This window comes from Heterodontus francisci, chromosome 41, assembly GCF_036365525.1.
Source record: "Heterodontus francisci isolate sHetFra1 chromosome 41, sHetFra1.hap1, whole genome shotgun sequence".
In the NCBI taxonomy this organism is placed as follows: domain Eukaryota; kingdom Metazoa; phylum Chordata; class Chondrichthyes; order Heterodontiformes; family Heterodontidae; genus Heterodontus; species Heterodontus francisci.
The window spans coordinates 28,104,884-28,125,643 of record NC_090411.1 but is presented as its reverse complement, the minus strand read 5'-3'; the positions used below and the strand labels follow the sequence as shown (position 1 = coordinate 28,125,643).

At 44.0% G+C, this 20,760-nt stretch overlaps 1 protein-coding gene across 2 annotated transcripts; it reads left to right on the top strand.

Moving 5' to 3' along the window:
* Positions 1-1,775: 1,775 nt before the first annotated feature.
* Positions 1,776-20,560, top strand: pax10 (paired box 10). 2 transcript variants are annotated; one of them, XM_068019633.1, is made up of 8 exons: positions 1,776-1,950; positions 3,681-3,846; positions 4,781-4,939; positions 8,438-8,520; positions 10,445-10,595; positions 11,599-11,696; positions 14,149-14,308; positions 16,642-20,560. In XM_068019633.1, exons 1-8 carry the CDS (start codon positions 1,942-1,944, stop codon positions 16,725-16,727), a joined length of 912 nt encoding a protein of 303 aa, XP_067875734.1. In that variant the 5' UTR covers positions 1,776-1,941; the 3' UTR covers positions 16,728-20,560. The 2 variants fall into 2 exon arrangements, with proteins under 2 accessions (XP_067875734.1, XP_067875733.1); XM_068019632.1 differs by having other exon boundaries at positions 4,778-4,939.
* The last annotated feature ends 200 nt before the right edge of the window (positions 20,561-20,760 follow it).

Sequence of the window (20,760 nt, the reverse complement as noted above, 5' to 3'; positions counted from 1 at the left end):
CTTGCTCCGCCATTCAATAAAATTACTGCTCAAAACTGTACGTAGTACTCTAGGTGTGGTCTCACCAACGCCCTGTACAATTGCAGCAAGACTTCCACACTTTTACACACCATCCCTCTTGCAATAAAGACCAATATTCCATTTGCCTTCCCAATTACTTGCTGTACCAGCATGCTAACCTTTTATGTTTCATGCACGAGGATATAGTATATATATAGTACCACTGAGCTGTGGCCTCAGCCAACACAAGGGAGACGCGAAATCAGCTGGCTGAAACACCAGTCGTGGTTGAGGTAAATCCTGGTGGGAGTGGGATGAGGCATTCAGTTGGGGGACAGTTTGGGTTGCCAGTGACTTGAAGTTTTACCAAGAGGAGCACTGCCGCACCTTCTGGCCCCATTTTAGATAAAAAAAGAACTTTAAACCCTTTAAGGACGGCTGGATTGGCTGCTGCTCGCAGGAGGAAAGAACAACATCTGTGTGCATCTTTATCCATCTGTCTGTGTTTATCTGTATGCATCTGTGTTTCTGTGCATGTTTTTTGTGTTTCCTTGTGTCTGTGTGGATCCGCTATCTGTGATAGCGGCACATGGTGCATTTTGCAGCCAATTGCAAGTCAATTTCACAAAGGGCCCTGAAACAGTCACTATTTTGTATAAGCTATGAGTCTAACGCCTGATTCAGACTGACACTCTCTGAGGACAGAGGATGGGCAAAACCTTTACATAATGCAACTATGAGAGCTGTGTCCTACTAGTGACTAGTCAGATAGGCACCTAGGAGTTAACAACCCTCCCTTCCAGCCAGAGAATAATATAAGATTGCTACTAGTTTTTTTTTGGCCAGGACTTTGAGCAAACTGACCTTTTCTAAAATTAAATTTTCCCCACCAGAGGAAATAGTCTGTCTATATTTACTCTACTGAATCCTTTACATTTTAAGCATTTGATCAGATCACCCCTCAATCTCATAAACAAGCCAGGATTATGTCCTGATAACAACGCTTTGATCACCGATACCATTCAGGTGAATCTGCGTGGCACCCCCTCCAAGGCCATTATATCCTGTTTGAGGTGCATTGTCCAAAACTGAACACAGTACTCTAGATGGGATCTGACCAATGCGCTGTGCAATTGAAGCATTACATCATCCCTTTTATATTCCAGCCCCTTTGAGATAGAGGCCAACATTCCATTAGCCTTTAGTATAATGTTCATTTTAATTACTTTTTCTTCATGTGAAATTAACTAGCAGAGAGGTGTGCATGAGTTCTGGTCATTCATTGGCAAAGGGACCCTCAATGCAGAACTGTGGATAATCTGTTTTGACTACTGTAATTACCAGATTATGCATTGTCTTTGGGTATAAATTACATGTCTCCCCCACTCCACCCACCAAATTTTCTCTCCTCCTCTGTGATGAATACAGTGACTCATGCTGAGGTGTGAAGGAGAGTGGGAGGTGTTGAGGTGAGAAGCACACCATAACTTCTTGTCAACCAGCAACAGTCACTGTTTAATGACTGGAATTGGGAACCCCAGCGGAGTTGACTGTGATGTTCCAGTCGAATAGTCTGTTGAGGTTCACTGAATTTTCAAACATGAAAATTAGCTTCTTAAGTAAGATACTGGAAGGCTATGTGTACCTGTACATCATCTAGGGAAAGGAAAGGGGGAATGATAATAGTTTAAATGAAAGAATTTTTGCTTGTTTATTGACTTTAACAAAAGGAATAATCAACAAATTTAACCTTAATCGCTTGTCTGTCTCCAGCTTCAAAGGCCCCAGTATCCACTTATTCATGTGACCTGCAGAGAAGAGTCAGAAGTTGGCAGAAAGCTTATCGCCTATCCTTATGGTTGTCTGTCTGCTGAAGGTTACATCACTGAGGTCATTACGTTGTCTAATCTCCTGGTTGCAAATATTTTTCTCACTGATCTCATGACTGAGGTAAGTAAACGGACTTTTGTTCTGCATTTTCAGTGTTTTGCTCAATTTCACCTCTTCTCTCCCGTCTTAGTAGCAACCCTCTGTATCCTAAGGTGTTAAATCCTGTCTGCCCTCTTGGGTGGACATAAAAGAAGAGCAGGGGAGTTATCCCTGGTGTCCTGGCCAATATTTATCCCTCACTCAACATCGCAAAAAAAAAGTATTTGTTCATTATCACATTGACGTTTGTAGGAGTTTGCTGTGTGCACAATTGGCTGATGTCTTTCCCATATTACATTAATGACTACACCTCAAAAGTACTTCATTGGCTGTAAAGTGCTTTGGGATATCCTGACGTGAAAAACGTGATATAAATGCAAGTTCTTCCTTATACTGATACCAAACAGCTGATTATTTCTCATTAAACTCGCAGGGGTGGATTGCCAATGGAAATGAACATCAAGGGATGGGGAGGGGGAGCTGTTTTGATAAGATGTGACCAATTCACAATGCTAGTTTCATAGCCGTGCAGCCAACCCCCGAGTGTTTCTGACACAATCATTGATACTTCTTACTGAGTTAAGGGGCAAAGCCCCTAGTTCAGGACGCTGCCAAGGTTGGAAAGGAGTTCTGGGGGGGTGGGGGGGGTGGTGCGGGGAAGGAAATGAGGACAAGGAAGATGGTGACAAGCTTGAGTTGTACAGGGAAGGGAAAACTATGTGTCGGGAGTTCTATAGCTTTGAGTTCTGAAAAGGAATGATTGAGAATAAGAGCTGGTGTGATGGGTCTTGATCTTGATCGTGACGCAGTAAAGCCATAGGGAGTTTTGGATGGCTCATTAAGACTCTGGAAGAAATAAGAAAAAGGGATTTAGAGTTTCAGCGATTGTAGGAATATCAATAAAATAGAGACAAAAAATATTGTGAAGGAGAGGTTGAAGGCTAGAGGTGAGAGAAGGACTGATGCTGTCATGTACCAGTAGCTTGGAGTGCAGTGGCTTTCGGCATCTCAAACATCAAACATAATAGTAAATAGGCTCCTCACTGATGAACTGCATAACGTGTCATAAAATAGTTAGAATCTTACAACATAGAAGGAGGCCATTTGACCCATTGGGGCTCTGCTGGCTCTTTGAAAGAGCTGTCCAGTTGGTTCCACTCCCCTACTCTATTCCTGTCGTTCGACAAAGTTTCTCCCTTCAAATATTTATCCAGTTCCCTTTTGTAAGTTACTGTTGAATCTGCTTCCAGGCAGTGCATTCCAGATCATAACAACTCACTGCGATTTGTCTTCCTCATCTCCCTTCTGGTTCTTTTTCCGATTACCTTACATTACCAATTTGCACACAGTGATATTATATCAAAGCTATTGTTTCTTTTTAGGATCAAGATAACAAAAATCACAGGAGCTTCAGTTTTAAAATTGACTAAATCTTCATTGAGACTGCAGTCTTATCAACTGCACCCATCACTCATGTTTCAGCCTGTAACTCACTCTGGGTCTTGGCTATTCTATATGAGACTCATTAACCTCCTCCATTAGATACCAGCCTATCGCACACTCCCGAATATCTATTAAACTATATGAACTATCCAAAATCTTTGATTATATTCCAGCTTCTAATTCACTCCTGGGTATCCATTATTCTATATATAGACCACCCAAACCTGTCAATTAGATTCCAGCCTGTTGTGTTCAGAATGCATTGACTAGACTGGTGTTTGAATGCCTTGTTTCCTGTTTTCTTTCAGGTTCTGTCTGCAAGCGGAGCCTTGCGCACCCTGGCCACCGAGGAGCATCCAATGGGAGCTGATGGGATGTATGACAAGCTACGGATGCTGAACGTACAGACAGGGAGCTGGGGAGGACGGCCAGGCTGGTACCAGGGAAGCTCAGTACCAGGGCAAGCAAGTACAGGTAACCTATATGGCACGTCACTTGAGAGCATCTGTTTCATAGACATAAAATGTATTTTATAACTCTTCATGGTGTGTAGTGGGTACCATGAATGCCTCTGAGCCCAAGTTCAAGTCCTGTTCCAGAGACTGACTCTCCAACGCAGTACAGAGGAGGTGCTGCCTTTAGCAGAAGATGTTAAATTGAGCCCTCTCAGGTTGTTGTAAAAGATCCTATAGCACTATCTTGACAAAGAGCAGGTGAGTTCTCCCCGGTGTCCTGGGTAATATTTATCCCTCAATCAACATCACCTAAAAAATAATTTAAAAAATAAATCGATAATCTGGTCATTATCACACTGCTGTTCATGGGACCTTGTGTGCAGTGTTTCCTACACTACAACAGTGACTATACTTTAAAATGTACTTCATTGGCTTTAAAATGTTTTGGGATGTCCTGTGGTTGTGAAAGGTGCAAAATAAATGCAAGACTTTCTTTTAGGTCTGATTATTTTTCTTGACTCACAGTGAGCAAGGCCACGGGAGATTTTCTAGCCGATAGAATATGCAAACTGCATGGTCCACTGTCGAGTTATTCTTTGCACCTATGACGCCAGGCACTCGTGTTGTTGTGCCTGTGACTGTCACTAGCCAATTTTCAGCTCACTATGACCTCTGAATTGTTCAGGAGAGGAGAAAAGAGCAGCTTTGCAGAAAATGTTGGAAATGCACAGTTTTGTTAGCTGTTGAGCCTTTGTTGCTACAATAGCATCTTGCCTTTCAGTTGTCAGATAAAAGTCCTTGTTGTTCAATTACTGGTCTTGTATTCCTCTGACCGTGTAATCTTGCTCTCAAGACCTAATATATTTTAGATGAGGTATTCTGCTTATCCGGAGGGTTGTGTGAGCTTCGTGTCGCAATGACGCTGGCTTTGTGTTCCTTTTTTTTCCAAGTAGACAGCTGCCAACAGCTGGAGGTCAGAGGTGAAAATGGCAGCGGGGTTAACGTGAATGGAGATGATTCCGAAGAGTCCCAGATCCGACTCCAGCTTAAGAGGAAGCTCCAGCGGAACCGCACGTCATTCACGCAGGATCAGATCGAGGCTTTGGAAAAAGGTAACGTCAGCCTAAGTATGAATAAAGGCTGGGAACTTTCATAGACCTGTTTTGGCACTGTAACTTTTCCATAATATAATCGGAAGCACAGCAGAAATCCTGGTGGAGTCAGAGACTCTGAAGAAATTCCGGCCCAAACATACATTCAGAGTCATAAAGATAGACGTTTGCTTCGTCCCTTCTTTCAAATCTTGTTCTTGCTTTTCTCTTATTTCTTCTTACATTCTGCCTTACTAATTTTCCCCTACCTATCTTACTGCTGTCTTATCTATAACTGCGTTCCTTGATCTCCCTCTTTTCCAATCTCTCACACTTATCTTGCTCTTGTAAAGACTCCCATTCTCTATGCCCTTGATGACCTCTGCTGGCTCCCTGACCTACACTGCATTGACTTGTGAAATCCCACCCACACCTCTCTTTTGATTCTGATTTTCATTGCAAAGCCCTCCCTCCCCTTCGCCATTGATGGCAAAGCCTTTAACCACCTTGCACCTGAGTTTCTGGAATTCTTTCCTTAAAATGTCCCCCCTTGCTAGCTCCCTGTTCAAATGACATTCAAAATGTGGCACCTTCCCTTTTCTCTCAGTTCCTGCCCCCTTGTCAAGCATCTTGGGGCACTCTGAAGGGTGCTGGATAACTGTTGTGGTACTCGGGATGAGATAAAGGCATCGGGCTCAGAAACACTCGCCCTGCTTCTTACTGAACTTGACGCTGTATCCCCACTCTTCCTCCCCCACCACCTTCTGAAGAAAATAACACCGAGACCTGTAGCCAATTCAGGAACTGCTGTCAAACATTCTTCTCTGACCCTTCAAAGGTAATCAGGGACCCCAGAGACCCAATTGTTAGCGGGAATGAATCTAAAAGAATCACTCGACACTCAGGTCTGCTCCAATGTCAAACAGTTTATTTAGTTACGCCAGCGGGGAGCAGGTCACTGGTCTGTCCAGATGCCTCTCCACCGAACAAAGGAAAGTCATCAATACTTATACATTTTCGAACAGTTACTCAGCCCATCCCGGCTGGACATGGTCCAATCACAACAATTATATATTATATACATTGATTATTAGAGCCAGGTGGCAGGACTATATCTCCAACACAGAAGTCCTTGAAGCGGCCAACACCCCCAGCTTATACACACTACTGAGTCAGCGGCGCTTGAGATGGCTTGGCCATGTGAGCCGCATGGAAGATGGCAGGATCCCCAAAGACACATTGTACAGTGAGCTCGCCACTGGTATCAGACCCACCGGCCGTCCATGTCTCCGCTATAAAGACGTCTGCAAACGCGACATGAAATCGTGTGACATTGATCACAAGTCGTGGGAGTCAGTTGCCAGCATTCGCCAGAGCTGGCGGGCAGCCATAAAGACAGGGCTAAATTGTGGCGGGTCGAAGAGACTTAGTAGTTGGCAGGAAAAAAGACAGAGGCGCAAGGGGAGAGCCAACTGTGCAACAGCCCCGACAAACAAATTTCTCTGCAGCACCTGTGGAAGAGCCTGTCACTCCAGAATTGGCCTTAATAGCCACTCCAGGCGCTGCTTCACAAACCACTGACCACCTCCAGGCGCGTATCCATTGTCTCTCGAGATAAGGAGGCCCAAAAGAAAAAGAAAAGAATTAGAGCCAATAGAAGCGGTTACTAGGCATAGAAGGGCTGCATGACCAGCCCATACACAGATAGGGGATTACTCATGATGTTTTCCATTCCCCCTTATCTATCATCCTTGGTTCTCATGAACGCATCCCACCTTATCTTAACCTCGTTACAGGCTGGTACCTTTGTCAGCATTCCACAAGGACGTCTGCTTTTCATTTAATTAGCTTTTGTTTGAGATTGGATTATTCAGCTCCTGTGGAATGTGGTCAAGTTAACTGAGCCCCAAGGTGCTTTGCAACCTCCTCACTGTTCACTAAGATTATATGTTACTGGTTACTCAAATAATATTTAAACATTATGATATTTACGGCAGGTGCCTCTGCGCTTGGGAATACCCTACAACACTACCCATATGGTTATTACCAAAATATAAGTTACTGTGCATTGTTTTGTCTGTTCTTAGTTTATTGCTCCAGTAGAGTCTGTGAGTTGCCAACCCTCCAGGACTGTCCTGGAGTCTCCAGGAATTAAAGATTAATCTCCTGGACCCTGCTGTGAGTAACCCAGGAGAAAAATCATAGGAGCATTTACAAATGGAGTCATTTAAAAAAAAGTCTTTGGACACCTTTGCTTACTAATTATAAAAATTAGTGAGGGGAAAAGATTGTTTAATTGGATGGGATGGTTGGAGGTGGGAGGTCATGTGATGAAACCACAAGGAATATGTCATATTGGAGTTAGAAGCCGTAGTTTAGTGAGACTCAGATTAAAGTGCCAGGGTACCTAATTCATCCCACTCTGGCTGACCAGCACTGCATGTTTGGGTTTTAGCTGGAATTAATCGGCTCTCCCCATCCACTCAGCAGGCTACAAATTCATCTTGACATGACATTTGACCTTCCTGACATGGAAACATTTCCATCACCTCTTGCCAGCCTTTTAAATGGAGTACACCCCTACAGCAGAGAGCTCCGTCTTCAGGAGAGGAGAGGAGTGGGGAGGGGGCCACTGACAAGTTGGAGAAGAGCACCTCCTACTGAACAATCACTGTCCGAGTATGAGGAGTGACCTTGCTGCCTGGAGGCGACAGGAAGACCTACTATTGGGGAAACAACATATATGCTTGCGTAATGCTGGAATGAGACAGTAACCAGAGATGACTCAACTCCAATAGATCAATGCTGGATTGCACAATCTAATGCCTTTAACACAATGTTGACTAATAGAAATTGCTGACTGGATGGAGAGTTGCTATGACAACACTGTTTTAGCCACATGGACTAATTTTAGTGTAAAACACCATACACGCAATAGGGTAAGAATCCACCACGTGTGTATATCTACTTAACAAATACCTTACTGCCGATCAGTAACCAAGGAGGAGTAAAGCAGCCACAACAATCAATAAAACACTCTCACACTCTGCTTTTCACCTTATTGTTTTACCATCAAACGCACAAAAAGGTACATGAGTAATTTGAGACATGACGTGTGGTGAGTTTAGCATGTTTGAGAAGAACAGGTGACTTTGGATCTGTGGTTCCCAAAGCTCTTCACCAGTGGAGTTTTCCTTACCTTGTGTCTGATCTGTTGTAGACTATTTGATTTGATAGAGATTGATTGCTATGTTTAATCAACAACTCTATTTTTACATTATGCAACCACCAGGATGGTAGAAGGCAAACTAAATAGACCTTCGTCTTTTTTCATCTATCAATGTCTATGCTCCTATACTACATCTGGAATGTATGATGAGAGCTTGGACAGTAGAGGGATGGGTTTCCCTCGGTTTAAATGGCCTTTCCTCACTCTTCACTTTCCTTACGATAGTAAACAGTCTCAGCTGGCCAGCCGTGCATATTTTAAAATTTATTTTTCATATTTTTCTTTAAAAGAATTTGAACGAACTCACTATCCAGATGTCTTTGCCAGAGAAAGGTTAGCGGCTAAAATCGACCTGCCCGAAGCCAGAATACAGGTAAGTGGAAAAGTGATGTATTTGTGTCGGTATGAGACGCTGAGAGTAACTCAAGCTTTCTGCAGTCTAGGGTCTGACAAAATGAAGTTCCCTATAGGTTCTGATTCTGAGGCACAAACGATGCTGTTGTGTTTGGGCTTAACACACATTATTAGAATGGAGAAAGCCGACTATCTCTTCATCTGATTCAATTTGTACCTGTCAATGTTTAGTTATGTTAATAGTATAACCCTCCCTCCATTAATATTAATACAAGTGTCTTGATCTCTGGAGACTGCCAGGAACGTAAGAACACGAGGAGGCCCTTTAGCCCGTCAAACCTGTTTCGGTATTTGATGAGATCATGACTGAACAGTGATCTAACTCCATATACCCGTCTTTGCCTCAACTGAATACCTGCGGTTAACAGAAATTGTTGGATTGGAGATCCACATTTTCATGAGTAAAGATGCTATTCGGTCTACTTTTAAAGCTTGGATGTTTAGAGTGTGGATGTAGGTCAACTCCCAATTTGCAGGGTGAAATCATCTGGAAAATCTGTGGGCCTGTAATTCTGGGATTGCGTGACTGCCACTGTCCTAAAGGAAAATTCATTTTTACAGTGTCAGTGGGGAGGGGGTTCCACAAGTGAACCAGTGGTGGCTTGGAGCCTCATCTGTGCTGCAACTTGCTTAAGGCCCTGGAAGTGTTCTTGGTAGTTAGCTGGTCCCAGGGGCCAGGGGATGCTGGGGCCCTCTGTTGGATAAAGAATTGAGGTTCCCAGGGACATCTTATAACAAGGTAAAACACTCAGTAGCAGTCACAGAGCTGACACTAATTGAGCTGGAGTTGGTGCCTTAAACCCCGTTGTTGAATACAGGGACTAGAATTTCGAAGCCCGATGGGGGCAGGACCAGAGGCGGGTGAGCCCGGAATTTCCCGCTGCCGAGCTGTTTCAAAAAGGCTGGGTGGTGGGGAGTTGGGGGAGGGGCGAGGGGAGCGGAGGAATGGCTACCTGCCCACAAGTGGCGGGTAGCCAATAAAGGTAATTAAGGGCCCCTCTCCTGCACTGACTGGAATTTTCCATTTGGTAGCCAGGCCCCCTGCAGTGGCTGAAATACAGATGGAGGCACCCTCTCTTTCCTGTCATTGCTGGTGGGCCTCCTATTGGCCGTCCAGTCTCAAGAGCCCGCCCACCATCCTTAATTGGACGGAGAGCATGCCCTTTGGCCATTTATTGGACTGGCACTGAAAAATCAAGTTGGGAGTCTAAGTCCGACACGGTGCGGAGGTGGAACTCCAGAGTCCTACCGACGTCAGGATCCTGATCCCAGAAGGAAAATGCAGTCCGAAATTCTGCCTTGTTTGCCAGCCTTGGCTTATTGGAGTATTCTCATCTCTAAGCTTCTGTGTGGGTTCAAAGTTTGAGCACGTAATCTAGGCTGATACTTCTGTACAGTACTCAGTGAGTGCTGCACTGTTGGGGGTGCCGCCTTTTAGATGAGGTGTTAAACCAAGGCCCCGTCAATCCTCTCTTGCACTACTTACAGAAGAGCAGGGGAGTTATCGCCAGTGTCCTCAACCAACATTATTAAAACGTTACCTCATTGCTGTTTGTGGGAGCTTGCTGTGCACAAATTGGCTGCCGCATATCATGCATTGCAACGTCATTGACTGTAAAGTGCTTTGAGATGTCCTGAGATTGTAGAAGTATAAATGCAAGTTTTTCTTCTTTGTATCGACTTATTGAACAGACTATTCCTGGCAGTCCTGCCTTCATAACAGGGCAATGTTAACAGCTTCTCTGCTGTTTGAAATGTGTTATTTCTCAAACGATTTTTGCATTTGAATTCCATAGCATTTTGCATTATCATCATCCTTAAAACCCTTGATGCTTACGAGCCACCTGGGCAATTGTATTTTTTTTCTCTTTCTCACTCTCAAGGTATGGTTTTCAAATCGACGTGCCAAGTGGAGGAGGGAAGAGAAACTCCGCAATCAAAGGAGGCAGGCATGTAGTGGCCCGAGTCACGTCCCCATCAATAGCAGCTTTTCGCCAACACTTTATCAGTCGATTCCGCAGCCAGCCACTACAGGTCATTATAACACAACTGGTCGACCTCCTAGTCTATTGAACACATTCTTATGTCCCTGGAAGTCTATTTATTAACTTGCTCTACCTTCCCACCCCCCCGCCCCTTTTTTCCCGTCTTTTAAATGAAATGTTAAACTAAGACCCTCGTCTGCCCTCTCAGCTGGATGTAAAAGATCTCACAGCACTATTTCGAGGAAGAGCAGGGGAGTTCTCCCCAGTGTCCTGGCCAATATTTATCCCTCAATCAACATCACTAAAAACAGCTGATGTGGTCATTGTCAAATTGCTATTTGTGGGATCTTACTGTGCACAAATTGGCTGCTGCGTTTCCTACATTACAACAGTGACTACACTTCAAAAGTACTTCATTGGTTGTAAAGCGCTTTGGGATATTTTGAGGTTGTGAAAAACAGTATATAAATGCAAGTCTTTCTTCCTCCCCTCTCTCCCAGGCTACCACCTCTTGCTGGGGTTCAGTTCCACATGAGGATATAACTATGAGTTCGTAATCTGTTGCCACTTGCCCCAGCCCCACACTCTACAAGTTGTTGACCCTAGGATCATTGTTTCTTCTAGACCATTGTCTCTTTATCCCCCTTCCCCAGCCATTACCCCTCCCCTGATGATGTGTAATAAACCCTGACTCCAACCTTGCAGCATTGTTCTTTGTGCTGCTTACTATTCTTTGGGAAAAATTTACAGGCATTGGGTGACCCTGGCAGCCATGGCCAAATAAGGACTCTTCAAGTGGGAGCCTAAGCAGTGCAGGTCGATGGGCTATTTGTCCTTGGGGGAGCATCACAGTGAAGCCTTCTCCCTGTCCAAACCCCATACATGTGCACTTTCCAGCAGATGCCACTGCATGGCGATTGGGCATGGAAATCCTGGTGACTTCTTCCTTCCGTAGTCCAGGATTGGTGAGGCCATTTGCCCACCCCAACTCCTGTCCCTGTTGAAATTGGCTCCGTTAAAGTGAGGTATTATTGACTTTTTTTTCTCTTCAGGACCAATGTTGGGCAGAAATGAGACCTCTCTCACAAACAGTTATAGTGGGCTTCCACCGATGCCAGCCTTTGCCATGGCAAATAATCTCTCCTTGCAGGTAAGATCAACCAAGGTGGGTGTGGGATGTTAATGGTTGGAGCCACCACTTGCACTATGTTGCATGCAATGCCAATTTAGCTCAGTTGGTAGCAATGTTGCCTCTTGAGTGAGAGCGATTGGGGTTTTTGCCCAACTTTAGGATTTAGCGCATAATCTAGGCTGACACCTCGGGGCAATACTGAGAGTACTTCATTGTCAGAAGTGCTGCCATTTAGGTGAAATGTTAAACCAAGGCTGACTGTGGTTTAAGTGAGTTATAAAGATACGTTGGCACTATTTTAGGAAGAGTCGGGAGTGCTCCTTGTGTCCTTTCTCAATTAACACCACCGAAAACGGATTATTTGGTCATTTATCTTGTTCTTTGCAGGACTTTGCTGTATGCGGATTGGCTGCTGAGTTTGTCTACATACTGGTCACTCAGTTCAGAAATAACATTGCTTGTGAAATGCTTTGGAACATTTTGAGGACATGACCAGGTCCTTTATAATGGTTAAGATGTCACGACCTATATAATGATTAGGACAGAGCGATGCCCTTTATATAATGATTAGGACATGACCATGTTATATAAAGCCAAGTTCTTTTTCTTGGAATTCCCACAGGATTCCTTCAATCTCCCGTTGTAACTTTGAAGGTCAGTCAAACTGCTGGAGAAACAGCGTAGATGAACAAAAGTGACCATTTCCTTGCTTCCTCCTGGAGATCTGCTGATTTGCCAAAGTTTTGGCGAGGATGAGCAGACACCTTGGTTGCGGGGGCGGGGGGGCAATGGGGATGGAGGCGGGAATGTGGATTAATTTAGATGGGGTTAACAAACCAAAATCAGCTACTTCTCAGAAGGACTGCGAAATCCTACAGGGCGGTTCCACTGTTTTGACACGGGACCAATACCGAATTTTACTCTTCTCTCTCCATCCATTTCCCTCACCCACTCCTCTGTCACATTCTCACATTACATCAGTGTCTGCACTTCAATATGTGCTTCTTTCTTTCTCTCTTTCCCTCTTTCTTTCTTTTGTTCTTTAACTATTCTGTTGAACTTTATATTTAAACTTGACTTATAACCTTTAACTTCCTACTCTACCAAATCTAATTTTCTGCTCACCTACTCTTTTCAGCCCTGCTGATGTGTTGCACAATTGGCTTGACCTTTCACTTTTGTTTCTCATTTCAAAATAAATCATGGACAGAATTTTATGCCCCCCTTGGGAGCAGGTTGGGAGGCAGAGGGTGGGGGGGGGGTGCCGGGGGTCGTAAAATCGGTTGGGATTGTGGGGGGTGAGGTGCCCGTCCCCTTCCCTATCTTACCAGCAGCAGGGGAGGTAACAGGTGGTCTAGCTGCCCTTAGGCCAATTAAAACCCTTAAGTGACCACTTAAGGGCCTCTTCCTGCAGATACTGGTATACTATCAACAGTAGCTGGACACATCGCCACTTGGGGAGACCACGGGCTGTGGGGTGTCCCCAGCAGAATGGAAGCCCCCTGCTGGAACATCCCCCTGCCCTCTAGATCGACCTACCCCAGCCCTTGCCAGGGCCTGGCCAATTGACCCCATTGCTTACCTGTTCCGAGTCGGGGTGCATGGCTCTTCTCACTGGGCTCCCAGTGGTATTGCTGGTACTGGAGAGCTGCTGTCCCTCTATTTGGCCGACAGCCCGTGGAGGCGGGACATCCTGCCTCAGAAGGGCGGAAAGCCACGCCTACAGGCAATTAATTGCCTGAGCCATGCAAAGTAGCAGCGTGGCTTCCAGGGCCAGCAGAGGCCGCCGTTTCCTGTTGAAAGTCCAGCCAGATGTCTGTGCTGGCAGAATTTCTCCAAACTGCAAATTCAGGACGTGTTTTGGGAGATGGAGGAAGGGAAAACCTAACCATTGTGGCTGGGAGTTTCGGATCTATGCTGGTGTTTATGCTCCACATGAGCCTCCTCCTCACCTATTTCATCAAACCCTATCCTTAAATTCCTTTCTCCCTCATGAGCGTATCTAGCTTCCTCTTAAGGAATCTGTGCTACTCGCCTCAGCTACTCCATGCAATAGTGAGTTTTGAGTCTGTGATAGGTGATCTCTCTAAGGGTGAGAGGGTGAGATCCTCCCTGCCTCTGTGACCTTACAATCCTCTGAGATATCTGCACTCCCCAATTCCAGTCACTCCACCATTGGTGAATGTGCCTTCAGCTGCTAAAGTCCTAAGCTCCAGAGTTCCCTCCCTAAACCTCTCCGCCTCGCTCCTTCTCTTTCCTCCTTTAAGATACTCCTTAAAACCTACCTCTTTAATCAAACTTTTGGTTATCTGCCCAAATATCTCCTTATGTGGCTTGGTGTCAAACTTTGTTTGGTAAAGCTCCTGTGAAGTGCCTTGGGACACATTATTACACTAAAGGTGCTATATAAATGCAAGTTGTTGTTGGTGGTAATTTCATGAGGTAATTTTTGCTATCTTCTGTCTTCAAGCAATCTGTCCAGGCAATTCCAGGTCAAACCTCCTCATATTCTTGCATGATTCCGGCCAGTCCAGCTGTCAGTGTACGGAGCTATGACACATACACTCCTCCGCACATGCAGCCGCACATGAACTCACAGTCCCTGGCTTCAACAGGAGGCTCCTCTACAGGTGAGGCCCATAAATTGCATGCAGCAAACGTGGTAACGGGTTCACCTTTCACTCGGCCGTTAAGAGTTTGTAATCTCTCACCAGGGTTCAATCTGTGGCATTAGCACGATTGCGGGTTCTTCACCTAAAATGGTGGTTTTTTTTCATGTGTGAACCAACTTGATGAGTGCCAGTAGGCTATTCCATCACAGCAGCATCACATACGTCCCTGTGTTGGTCATCACTGTCCACACATTTACACCAATAAATAGCATCAGGAAGAGAACTCAAGACCGCTAAGCCACTTGTAGCAATCATACTCCTGCCTCAATTATGCTTCTGCCATGGCTCTGACTCAAATGTTTGTGGGTTCAAGTCCCCTTCCAGACTTGAACACATAATCTGATCCACTGGGCGGCACAGTGGCGCAGTGGTTAGCACCGCAGCCTCACAGCTCCAGCGACCCGGGTTCAATTCTGGGTACTGCTTGTGTGGAGTTTGCAAGTTCTCCCTGTGTCTGCGTGGGTTTCCTCCGGGTGCTCCGGTTTCCTCCCACATGCCAAAAGACTTGCAGGTTGGTAGGTAAATTGGCCATTATAAATTGCCCCTAGTATAGGTAGGTGGTAGGAAAATATAGGGACAGGTGGTAGGAGTATGGGATTAGTGCAGGATTAGTATAAATGGGTGGTTGATGGTCGGCACAGACTCGGTGGGCCGAAGGCCCTGTTTCAGTGCTGTATCTCTAAACTAAACTAAACTCTCCATTGCAGTGCTGAGGGAGAGATGTGATGTTAAATTAAGCATGCCCTCTCAAGTAAGCGTAAAAGATCCCACTACACTTTTGTGAAGAAGAGCAAAGGTGCTCTCTCCAGTATCCTGGCCAATATTTATCCCCCAACAAACATCACTAAAATAGTTTATCTGTTACTGTTTGTGGGAGCTTGCTGTGCATAAATTGGCTACCACATTACTGCATTACAACTATGACTACACTTCAGAAGCACCTCATTGGCTGTAAATTTGAGGCATCCAGCAGTTGGGAAAGGTGCTATACAAATGCAAGACTTTCCTTCTATACAGACAAAGATCAAACCTGGGCCCTATGATCTGAATGGATGTGCATTTACTTATTCAGCTATGGCAGAGCCTCAATAAATGTCTTTGTGGCATGTGTCATTATTTGGTAGTGCAAGCCTTTGTTCTGTGGTTCTGTACACGTTGAAGTAGGGAGGCTGTGAGCTGCTTTAATGGCGTGGAAAAAGCAAAGGGAAGAGTGTTTATTGACAGCCAATGAGTGGGAGGCAGGGCAGAACTCACAACAAACGGTCTATTTTACAGCAAAAACAAAGTCTATTTACTCAGCAAACAGAGTCTGTTTAAACAGCACACTACAGCAAACAGTCTACAGAGTCTATTTAAACAGCATACCACTGCAAACAGTCTACAGAGTCTATTTAAACAACATACTACTGCAGTCTACAGAGTCTATTTAAACAAGATACTACTGCAAACAGTCTACAGAGTCTATTTAAACAACATACTACTGCAAACAGTCTACCTGGTAGAGCATAGCTACCCGAATGGAACCCGATGATATGTGTCTGGCATTCAGGCTCAGGTCAGGTCGGGCCGGGTTGGATACATTCTATCACCACCTCCAGTAAGTGGCTCCAATGTTAATGTACTTTTTGGTCTTGAAAGGTTGTTTAGTTACAGTTTTCAACAACATACTACTGCAAACAGTCTACAGAGTCTATTTAAACAATATGCTACTACAAACAGGCTACAGAGTTTATTTAAACAACATACTACTGCAAACAGTCTACAGAGTCTATTTAAAAAGAGTCTCTGTAAACTACAGCAAATGACCAAAACCACAGCAGAGTCTCCTGATAAAAACAGGATGCTTTCTTCAGCAAAATGCAGTGAGTGGAGGATAGCTACATAATACAGGATACACTTACTCATCTCCTAGTGGCTGGCAGCATAGAAGATGTTGCTCAGGATCTCGTTGGGGTATGGTGTGAAATTCACGGCATCATTATAGGAATGATATTGAAGCCATGTAAAGGGATCAGCGAAGATAGGCAAAAGAGAGGCTCAAAAAATTGGGGTTGTTTTCACTGGAGCAGGGAAAGTTAAGGGGGAAGGGGAGCTAATATAGAGTGCTTCAAAATCAAGGCGTTGGGAGGGAGTTTAGTAAAAGATTTACTGGTTGATGAAAGGGGGTTAATTCAGGATTATCACTGAAAAAAACAAAGGGAGAAATTAGAATGCACTTTCTCGCACCCATCAATGTTACTGGAGATCTGCGAGCTTATTTATTTTTTTCCGCATTTTATCTTTTTCCTCAGGACTTATCTCCCCTGGAGTATCGGTCCCAGTTCAGGTTCCTGGAGGTGATCAAGACATGGCTCAGTACTGGCCCAGGCTGCAGTAAGAAGGATTGTGGAGGGGACGGTGGGGGACAGTAATGGAACTAGAAGAGGAGACCATCGCATTTGAGATGAAACCAGATTCTGCCTACGATGTCTCAGAGGTGCCAATAAACATGAATTCACCCTATTGAATAGGACTCAATCGATATAACAGCTGTCTGTTAAATTAAACTCATGCTAACAATTCTGCTATTTTTTTGCTTTTTTTTAAAGAAACTTGGACCCTGTTGCCATGCAGTTAGACAACCTCGAAATCGCCGAAGTAAATATGCCGGTCTTATAGTTATGTAGTTTAGAGGGTTCCCAATATTATATCAAACTGAAAACCAAACTGGGGAAGATGGAACAGGTGGAGGGAGGGACCATTGCTTGAATTCTGATGTTTTCTTTGCACTGTTGAAGATTCATTGAAAACCTTCTTCACTGAGACCGCCACATCATAAGGTGGAGAGAAGTGAGGGAAACTGGATTTCTGTTTTAATGAATGGACTACTGGTGATGTAGTCAGTCTCCCGAAAACCGGATGTTCCACTGCAGTGTCGCTAATCATTCCGATTTGTGTGTCTAAACCTTTATTTATGGACACGCTGTGTTCCTGGGATATTCTGCTGTGCAGTCTCTGCTTATGGTTGCTTCTTGGGAGGAGATTTTCTTTATAGAATTAATCGAGGTTGATTTCCATAGGCTTTTACAGAGCTTGTGGTAGAACCAGGAACAAGGCTGTTATCATGAACAACTTGGTTTAAAGAAAGATACTGCAAAGTTTTACTGGCTCGCAGTGCTGGAAGATATTAAACAATATTTGATCCATTTTCAAGTTAATTGCGACTGATAATATATAGTGAACCAACACCCTCCCAGTAATTGACTGCGTATGGAAACATTATACTTAATAGAATCATACAGCACTGAAGGAGGCCATTCGGCCCCTCGTGCCTGTGTCAGCTCCTTGAAGGAGTTAGCCAATCAGTCCCCTTGCTCTGTCCCGATGACCCTGCAAGTTGTTCCCCTTCAAGTATTTATCCAATTCCTTTTTGAACATTATTATTGAGTCAGCTTCCACTGCCCTTTCAGGCAGCACATTCCAGCTTATAACAGATCACTGTGCAAAAATAAATTCTCCAACTCTCCCCCTGGTTCTTTTGCCAATCACTTCAAATCTGTGTCCTCTGCTTACCCACCCTTCTGCCAGTGGAAATAATTTCTTCCTATATACTTTATCAAAACCCTTCAGAATTTCAGACACCCATAAACTTATCTGCTCTAAAGAGAACAATCCCAGCTTTTCCAGTCTCTCTATGTAACTGAAGTCCATCATCACTGGTACCATTCTAGTGAATATCCTTACATCCTCTCCAATGCCTTGACATCCTTCCTAAAGTGTGGTGCCCAAACTGGACACAATAGTCCATCTAAAGCCTAATTGTTGATTTATAATATATAAATAAGAGTACCAACATACACATCAAGGACATAACTGAGCTCCTCTCAAATTACCTTTTTTGTTTCTTCTAAGTTATAAATAAACTGTCTTATACCTTATTGCAGATCCTACAACTCACTGTGTCAAAATCGAGACTTAGTGAACTGTCTTCAGCTCATAACTCAACATTATGGAGCTCCATACCTCCTTTAAATCTCCCATAACCTACCCAATTTAAGACCTGAGCTTGGGCCTCATTTAATCATTAATTTCTCATTTGCCTCATCTTGCTTCCTACTGCATTTTGCACTCGGGACCTTAGCTCTTCACACAGGTTTATTTCTGTCTGCACAAAACCCTGATTAAAGAGATTAACCCCACCCAAAAGTCAAAACGGAAAACATTAACAGAAACCAGAGAGTGGTTTTCACACACTAATCTATTCTCAGGGCTCAGCTTATGGTTATGAACTGCTTAAATTTTGGTCTGCTGGTTTTAAAAGTGGGATATCCTCTATTTAAAAATTTGCCATCACGTTTTGAGTTCCAAATGTCGGACACTTTCCGATCATTGCATTGAAATTTCTCAACGGAATTTCATATAAGGTTCAGCATCAGGGCTTTGAAAGGTAATTTTTAAAAAAGCAGCAAATCCCGAAACCAGCTCTCTGCAGCTCACCCTCATTTCTAAACAATCTGGCAAATTTTTAATGTACATATATATATATATATTATATATACTCTTACTTGTTTTACTGGTTATAATTGCCATAATTGAAGGGTTTGGGACAACCCAAAGTTTCTGAGCCTGAAGCAGCTTGCCGTATGCACTTGGCAACTTTCCTCAGGTTGGATGATCTATCTCATTTACTGATAGCTTCATCACAAATGACATGAAGTATGATGATTGAATGCACTGGGTTAAAGGTCCCACTGGTGTGGGACTCTCAATGCACTGGGCTGGAGTTTCTACTGGAGGGAGAGGCTGGCCTGCTTAATCCACCAGAGATATAGGCTCATTGACTGAACCGAGTCAGAGGTTCCACAATGGTGCAGTGGTCCAGAGGCTCCACTGGAATGCACCGTTTAGCAGGTGCACTGAACCAGATTTCAACTGCAAAGTGAGGCTTGATGAATCCCGTGTGCCAGAGTCCACTGGAATGTGAGGCTGACTGAGTGCACTGGGCCAGGGGATCCTTTCCTGCATCCTTACCAAGTCTTACAATCAGATCCCAGGTTCAGTGCTTCAGCCGAAATCAATTCAACTTTCTCACTGTTCATTACACAATGCTGGATGGAAGGGATGTGATGACGAGTGAGACAGACTATATTCCAACAGTCGAATCATCAACTTTCAGGAATATTATCATTCCATCATACCACAGCACCCTTAGTAATGTGCCCGTACATTATGTGGTCTAACAAGAAAAGTTTCATTTCGACAGAAATATATTCACTTAACAAGAATTACCAGCCGCAGTCATTTAGGATCAAGTATAGTCTGTGTAGATAGGAAGTCCTTTTGTTTGTTGAAATTTGTTCACTGGATGGAAATAATCACTTATCAGATACACATATAGGAGGATAGTAGATAATTCTTTACAATAAAAGGTGAGATACTGGCTTGGCAACTGAAATGGGTTAGAGGTGGACTTCTTGGTAACTCTCGCTAAACAGATACTGAATTCACTTTGAGAGGGTCTGGGACCTCTAGCAAGGCCTGGGAGCTGGCAATACAGTTACAGGACTCCCTTTGATAGGCTCTGGGAGCTTTGGCGGTAGTAGACTGGGTTGCCTTTGAGAGGGATGCAGTACAGCGTTGAATTCGTATTCAGAGAATTTGGGAGAGAATCCTCGCTTCAGATGATGGTCCCATTCAGTTACACTATGTGGAAGGGGGGGTTTTCCTAGATCTGAGCTCGGTAACTGACATCTGAATGGAGTGTCCCAATTTACTGTGTACCAGAGTCCACTGGTGAATGGAGTGTCCCACTTTAGAGTAAAAATAGACAGGGAGACTTATCTCAGTGACAACTGTTGACCCAGTTAAGTGCCCACAGTGCGGAGGCAGGAAGGCCCCAGAGCAGCTATGATAAAATGACCGGGTATTGGGGCGAATCGACAGTCAAAGGCGAGGTTTTCATATTGTGTGACCTCAACTGAGTTGTGATGATTATGGTCAGAGATTGTCAAGCATTGTGGAGCCTGCCCAGAGTTTTGAACAGTATGGCCCACGTAACGAAACAAATGGAAAGTTCCGGACAGATTTCTTTTTCTCTAGTTGTAATGCATGAAAACATATTTACAGCAAATACACATCAATATGTTGTCTCTTCTGAATCCATAAATCGACCGATTTTGTGTTTGATACCAATATATGTTGTTGAATATATATGTAGAAATTAGAGAATGGCAGCATTTTAATTCACGAAGTAATGATAATAAAAAACATTGTTAAGTAAATGACCCGAATTATGTTCTTTCATCCCTCTCAGAGGCCTGATAAGAAGGTCTTTATTACATTAATTTTCTGTATTGGTAACACTTTTGATTTGTTCTTCCTTTTCCTTCCTCTCTCTCTTGAAGGAGCTGGTCCTTGCTTTGGGTATAATT

Excerpts from the sequence above, each read along its gene's own strand:
- pax10 (XM_068019632.1), top strand. Across the intron at positions 8,521-10,444 it reads TGCCCGAAGCCAGAATACAG|GTATGGTTTTCAAATCGACG; the intron begins GTAAGTGGAAAA and ends CTCACTCTCAAG. Across the intron at positions 14,309-16,641 it reads AACAGGAGGCTCCTCTACAG|GACTTATCTCCCCTGGAGTA; the intron begins GTGAGGCCCATA and ends CTTTTTCCTCAG.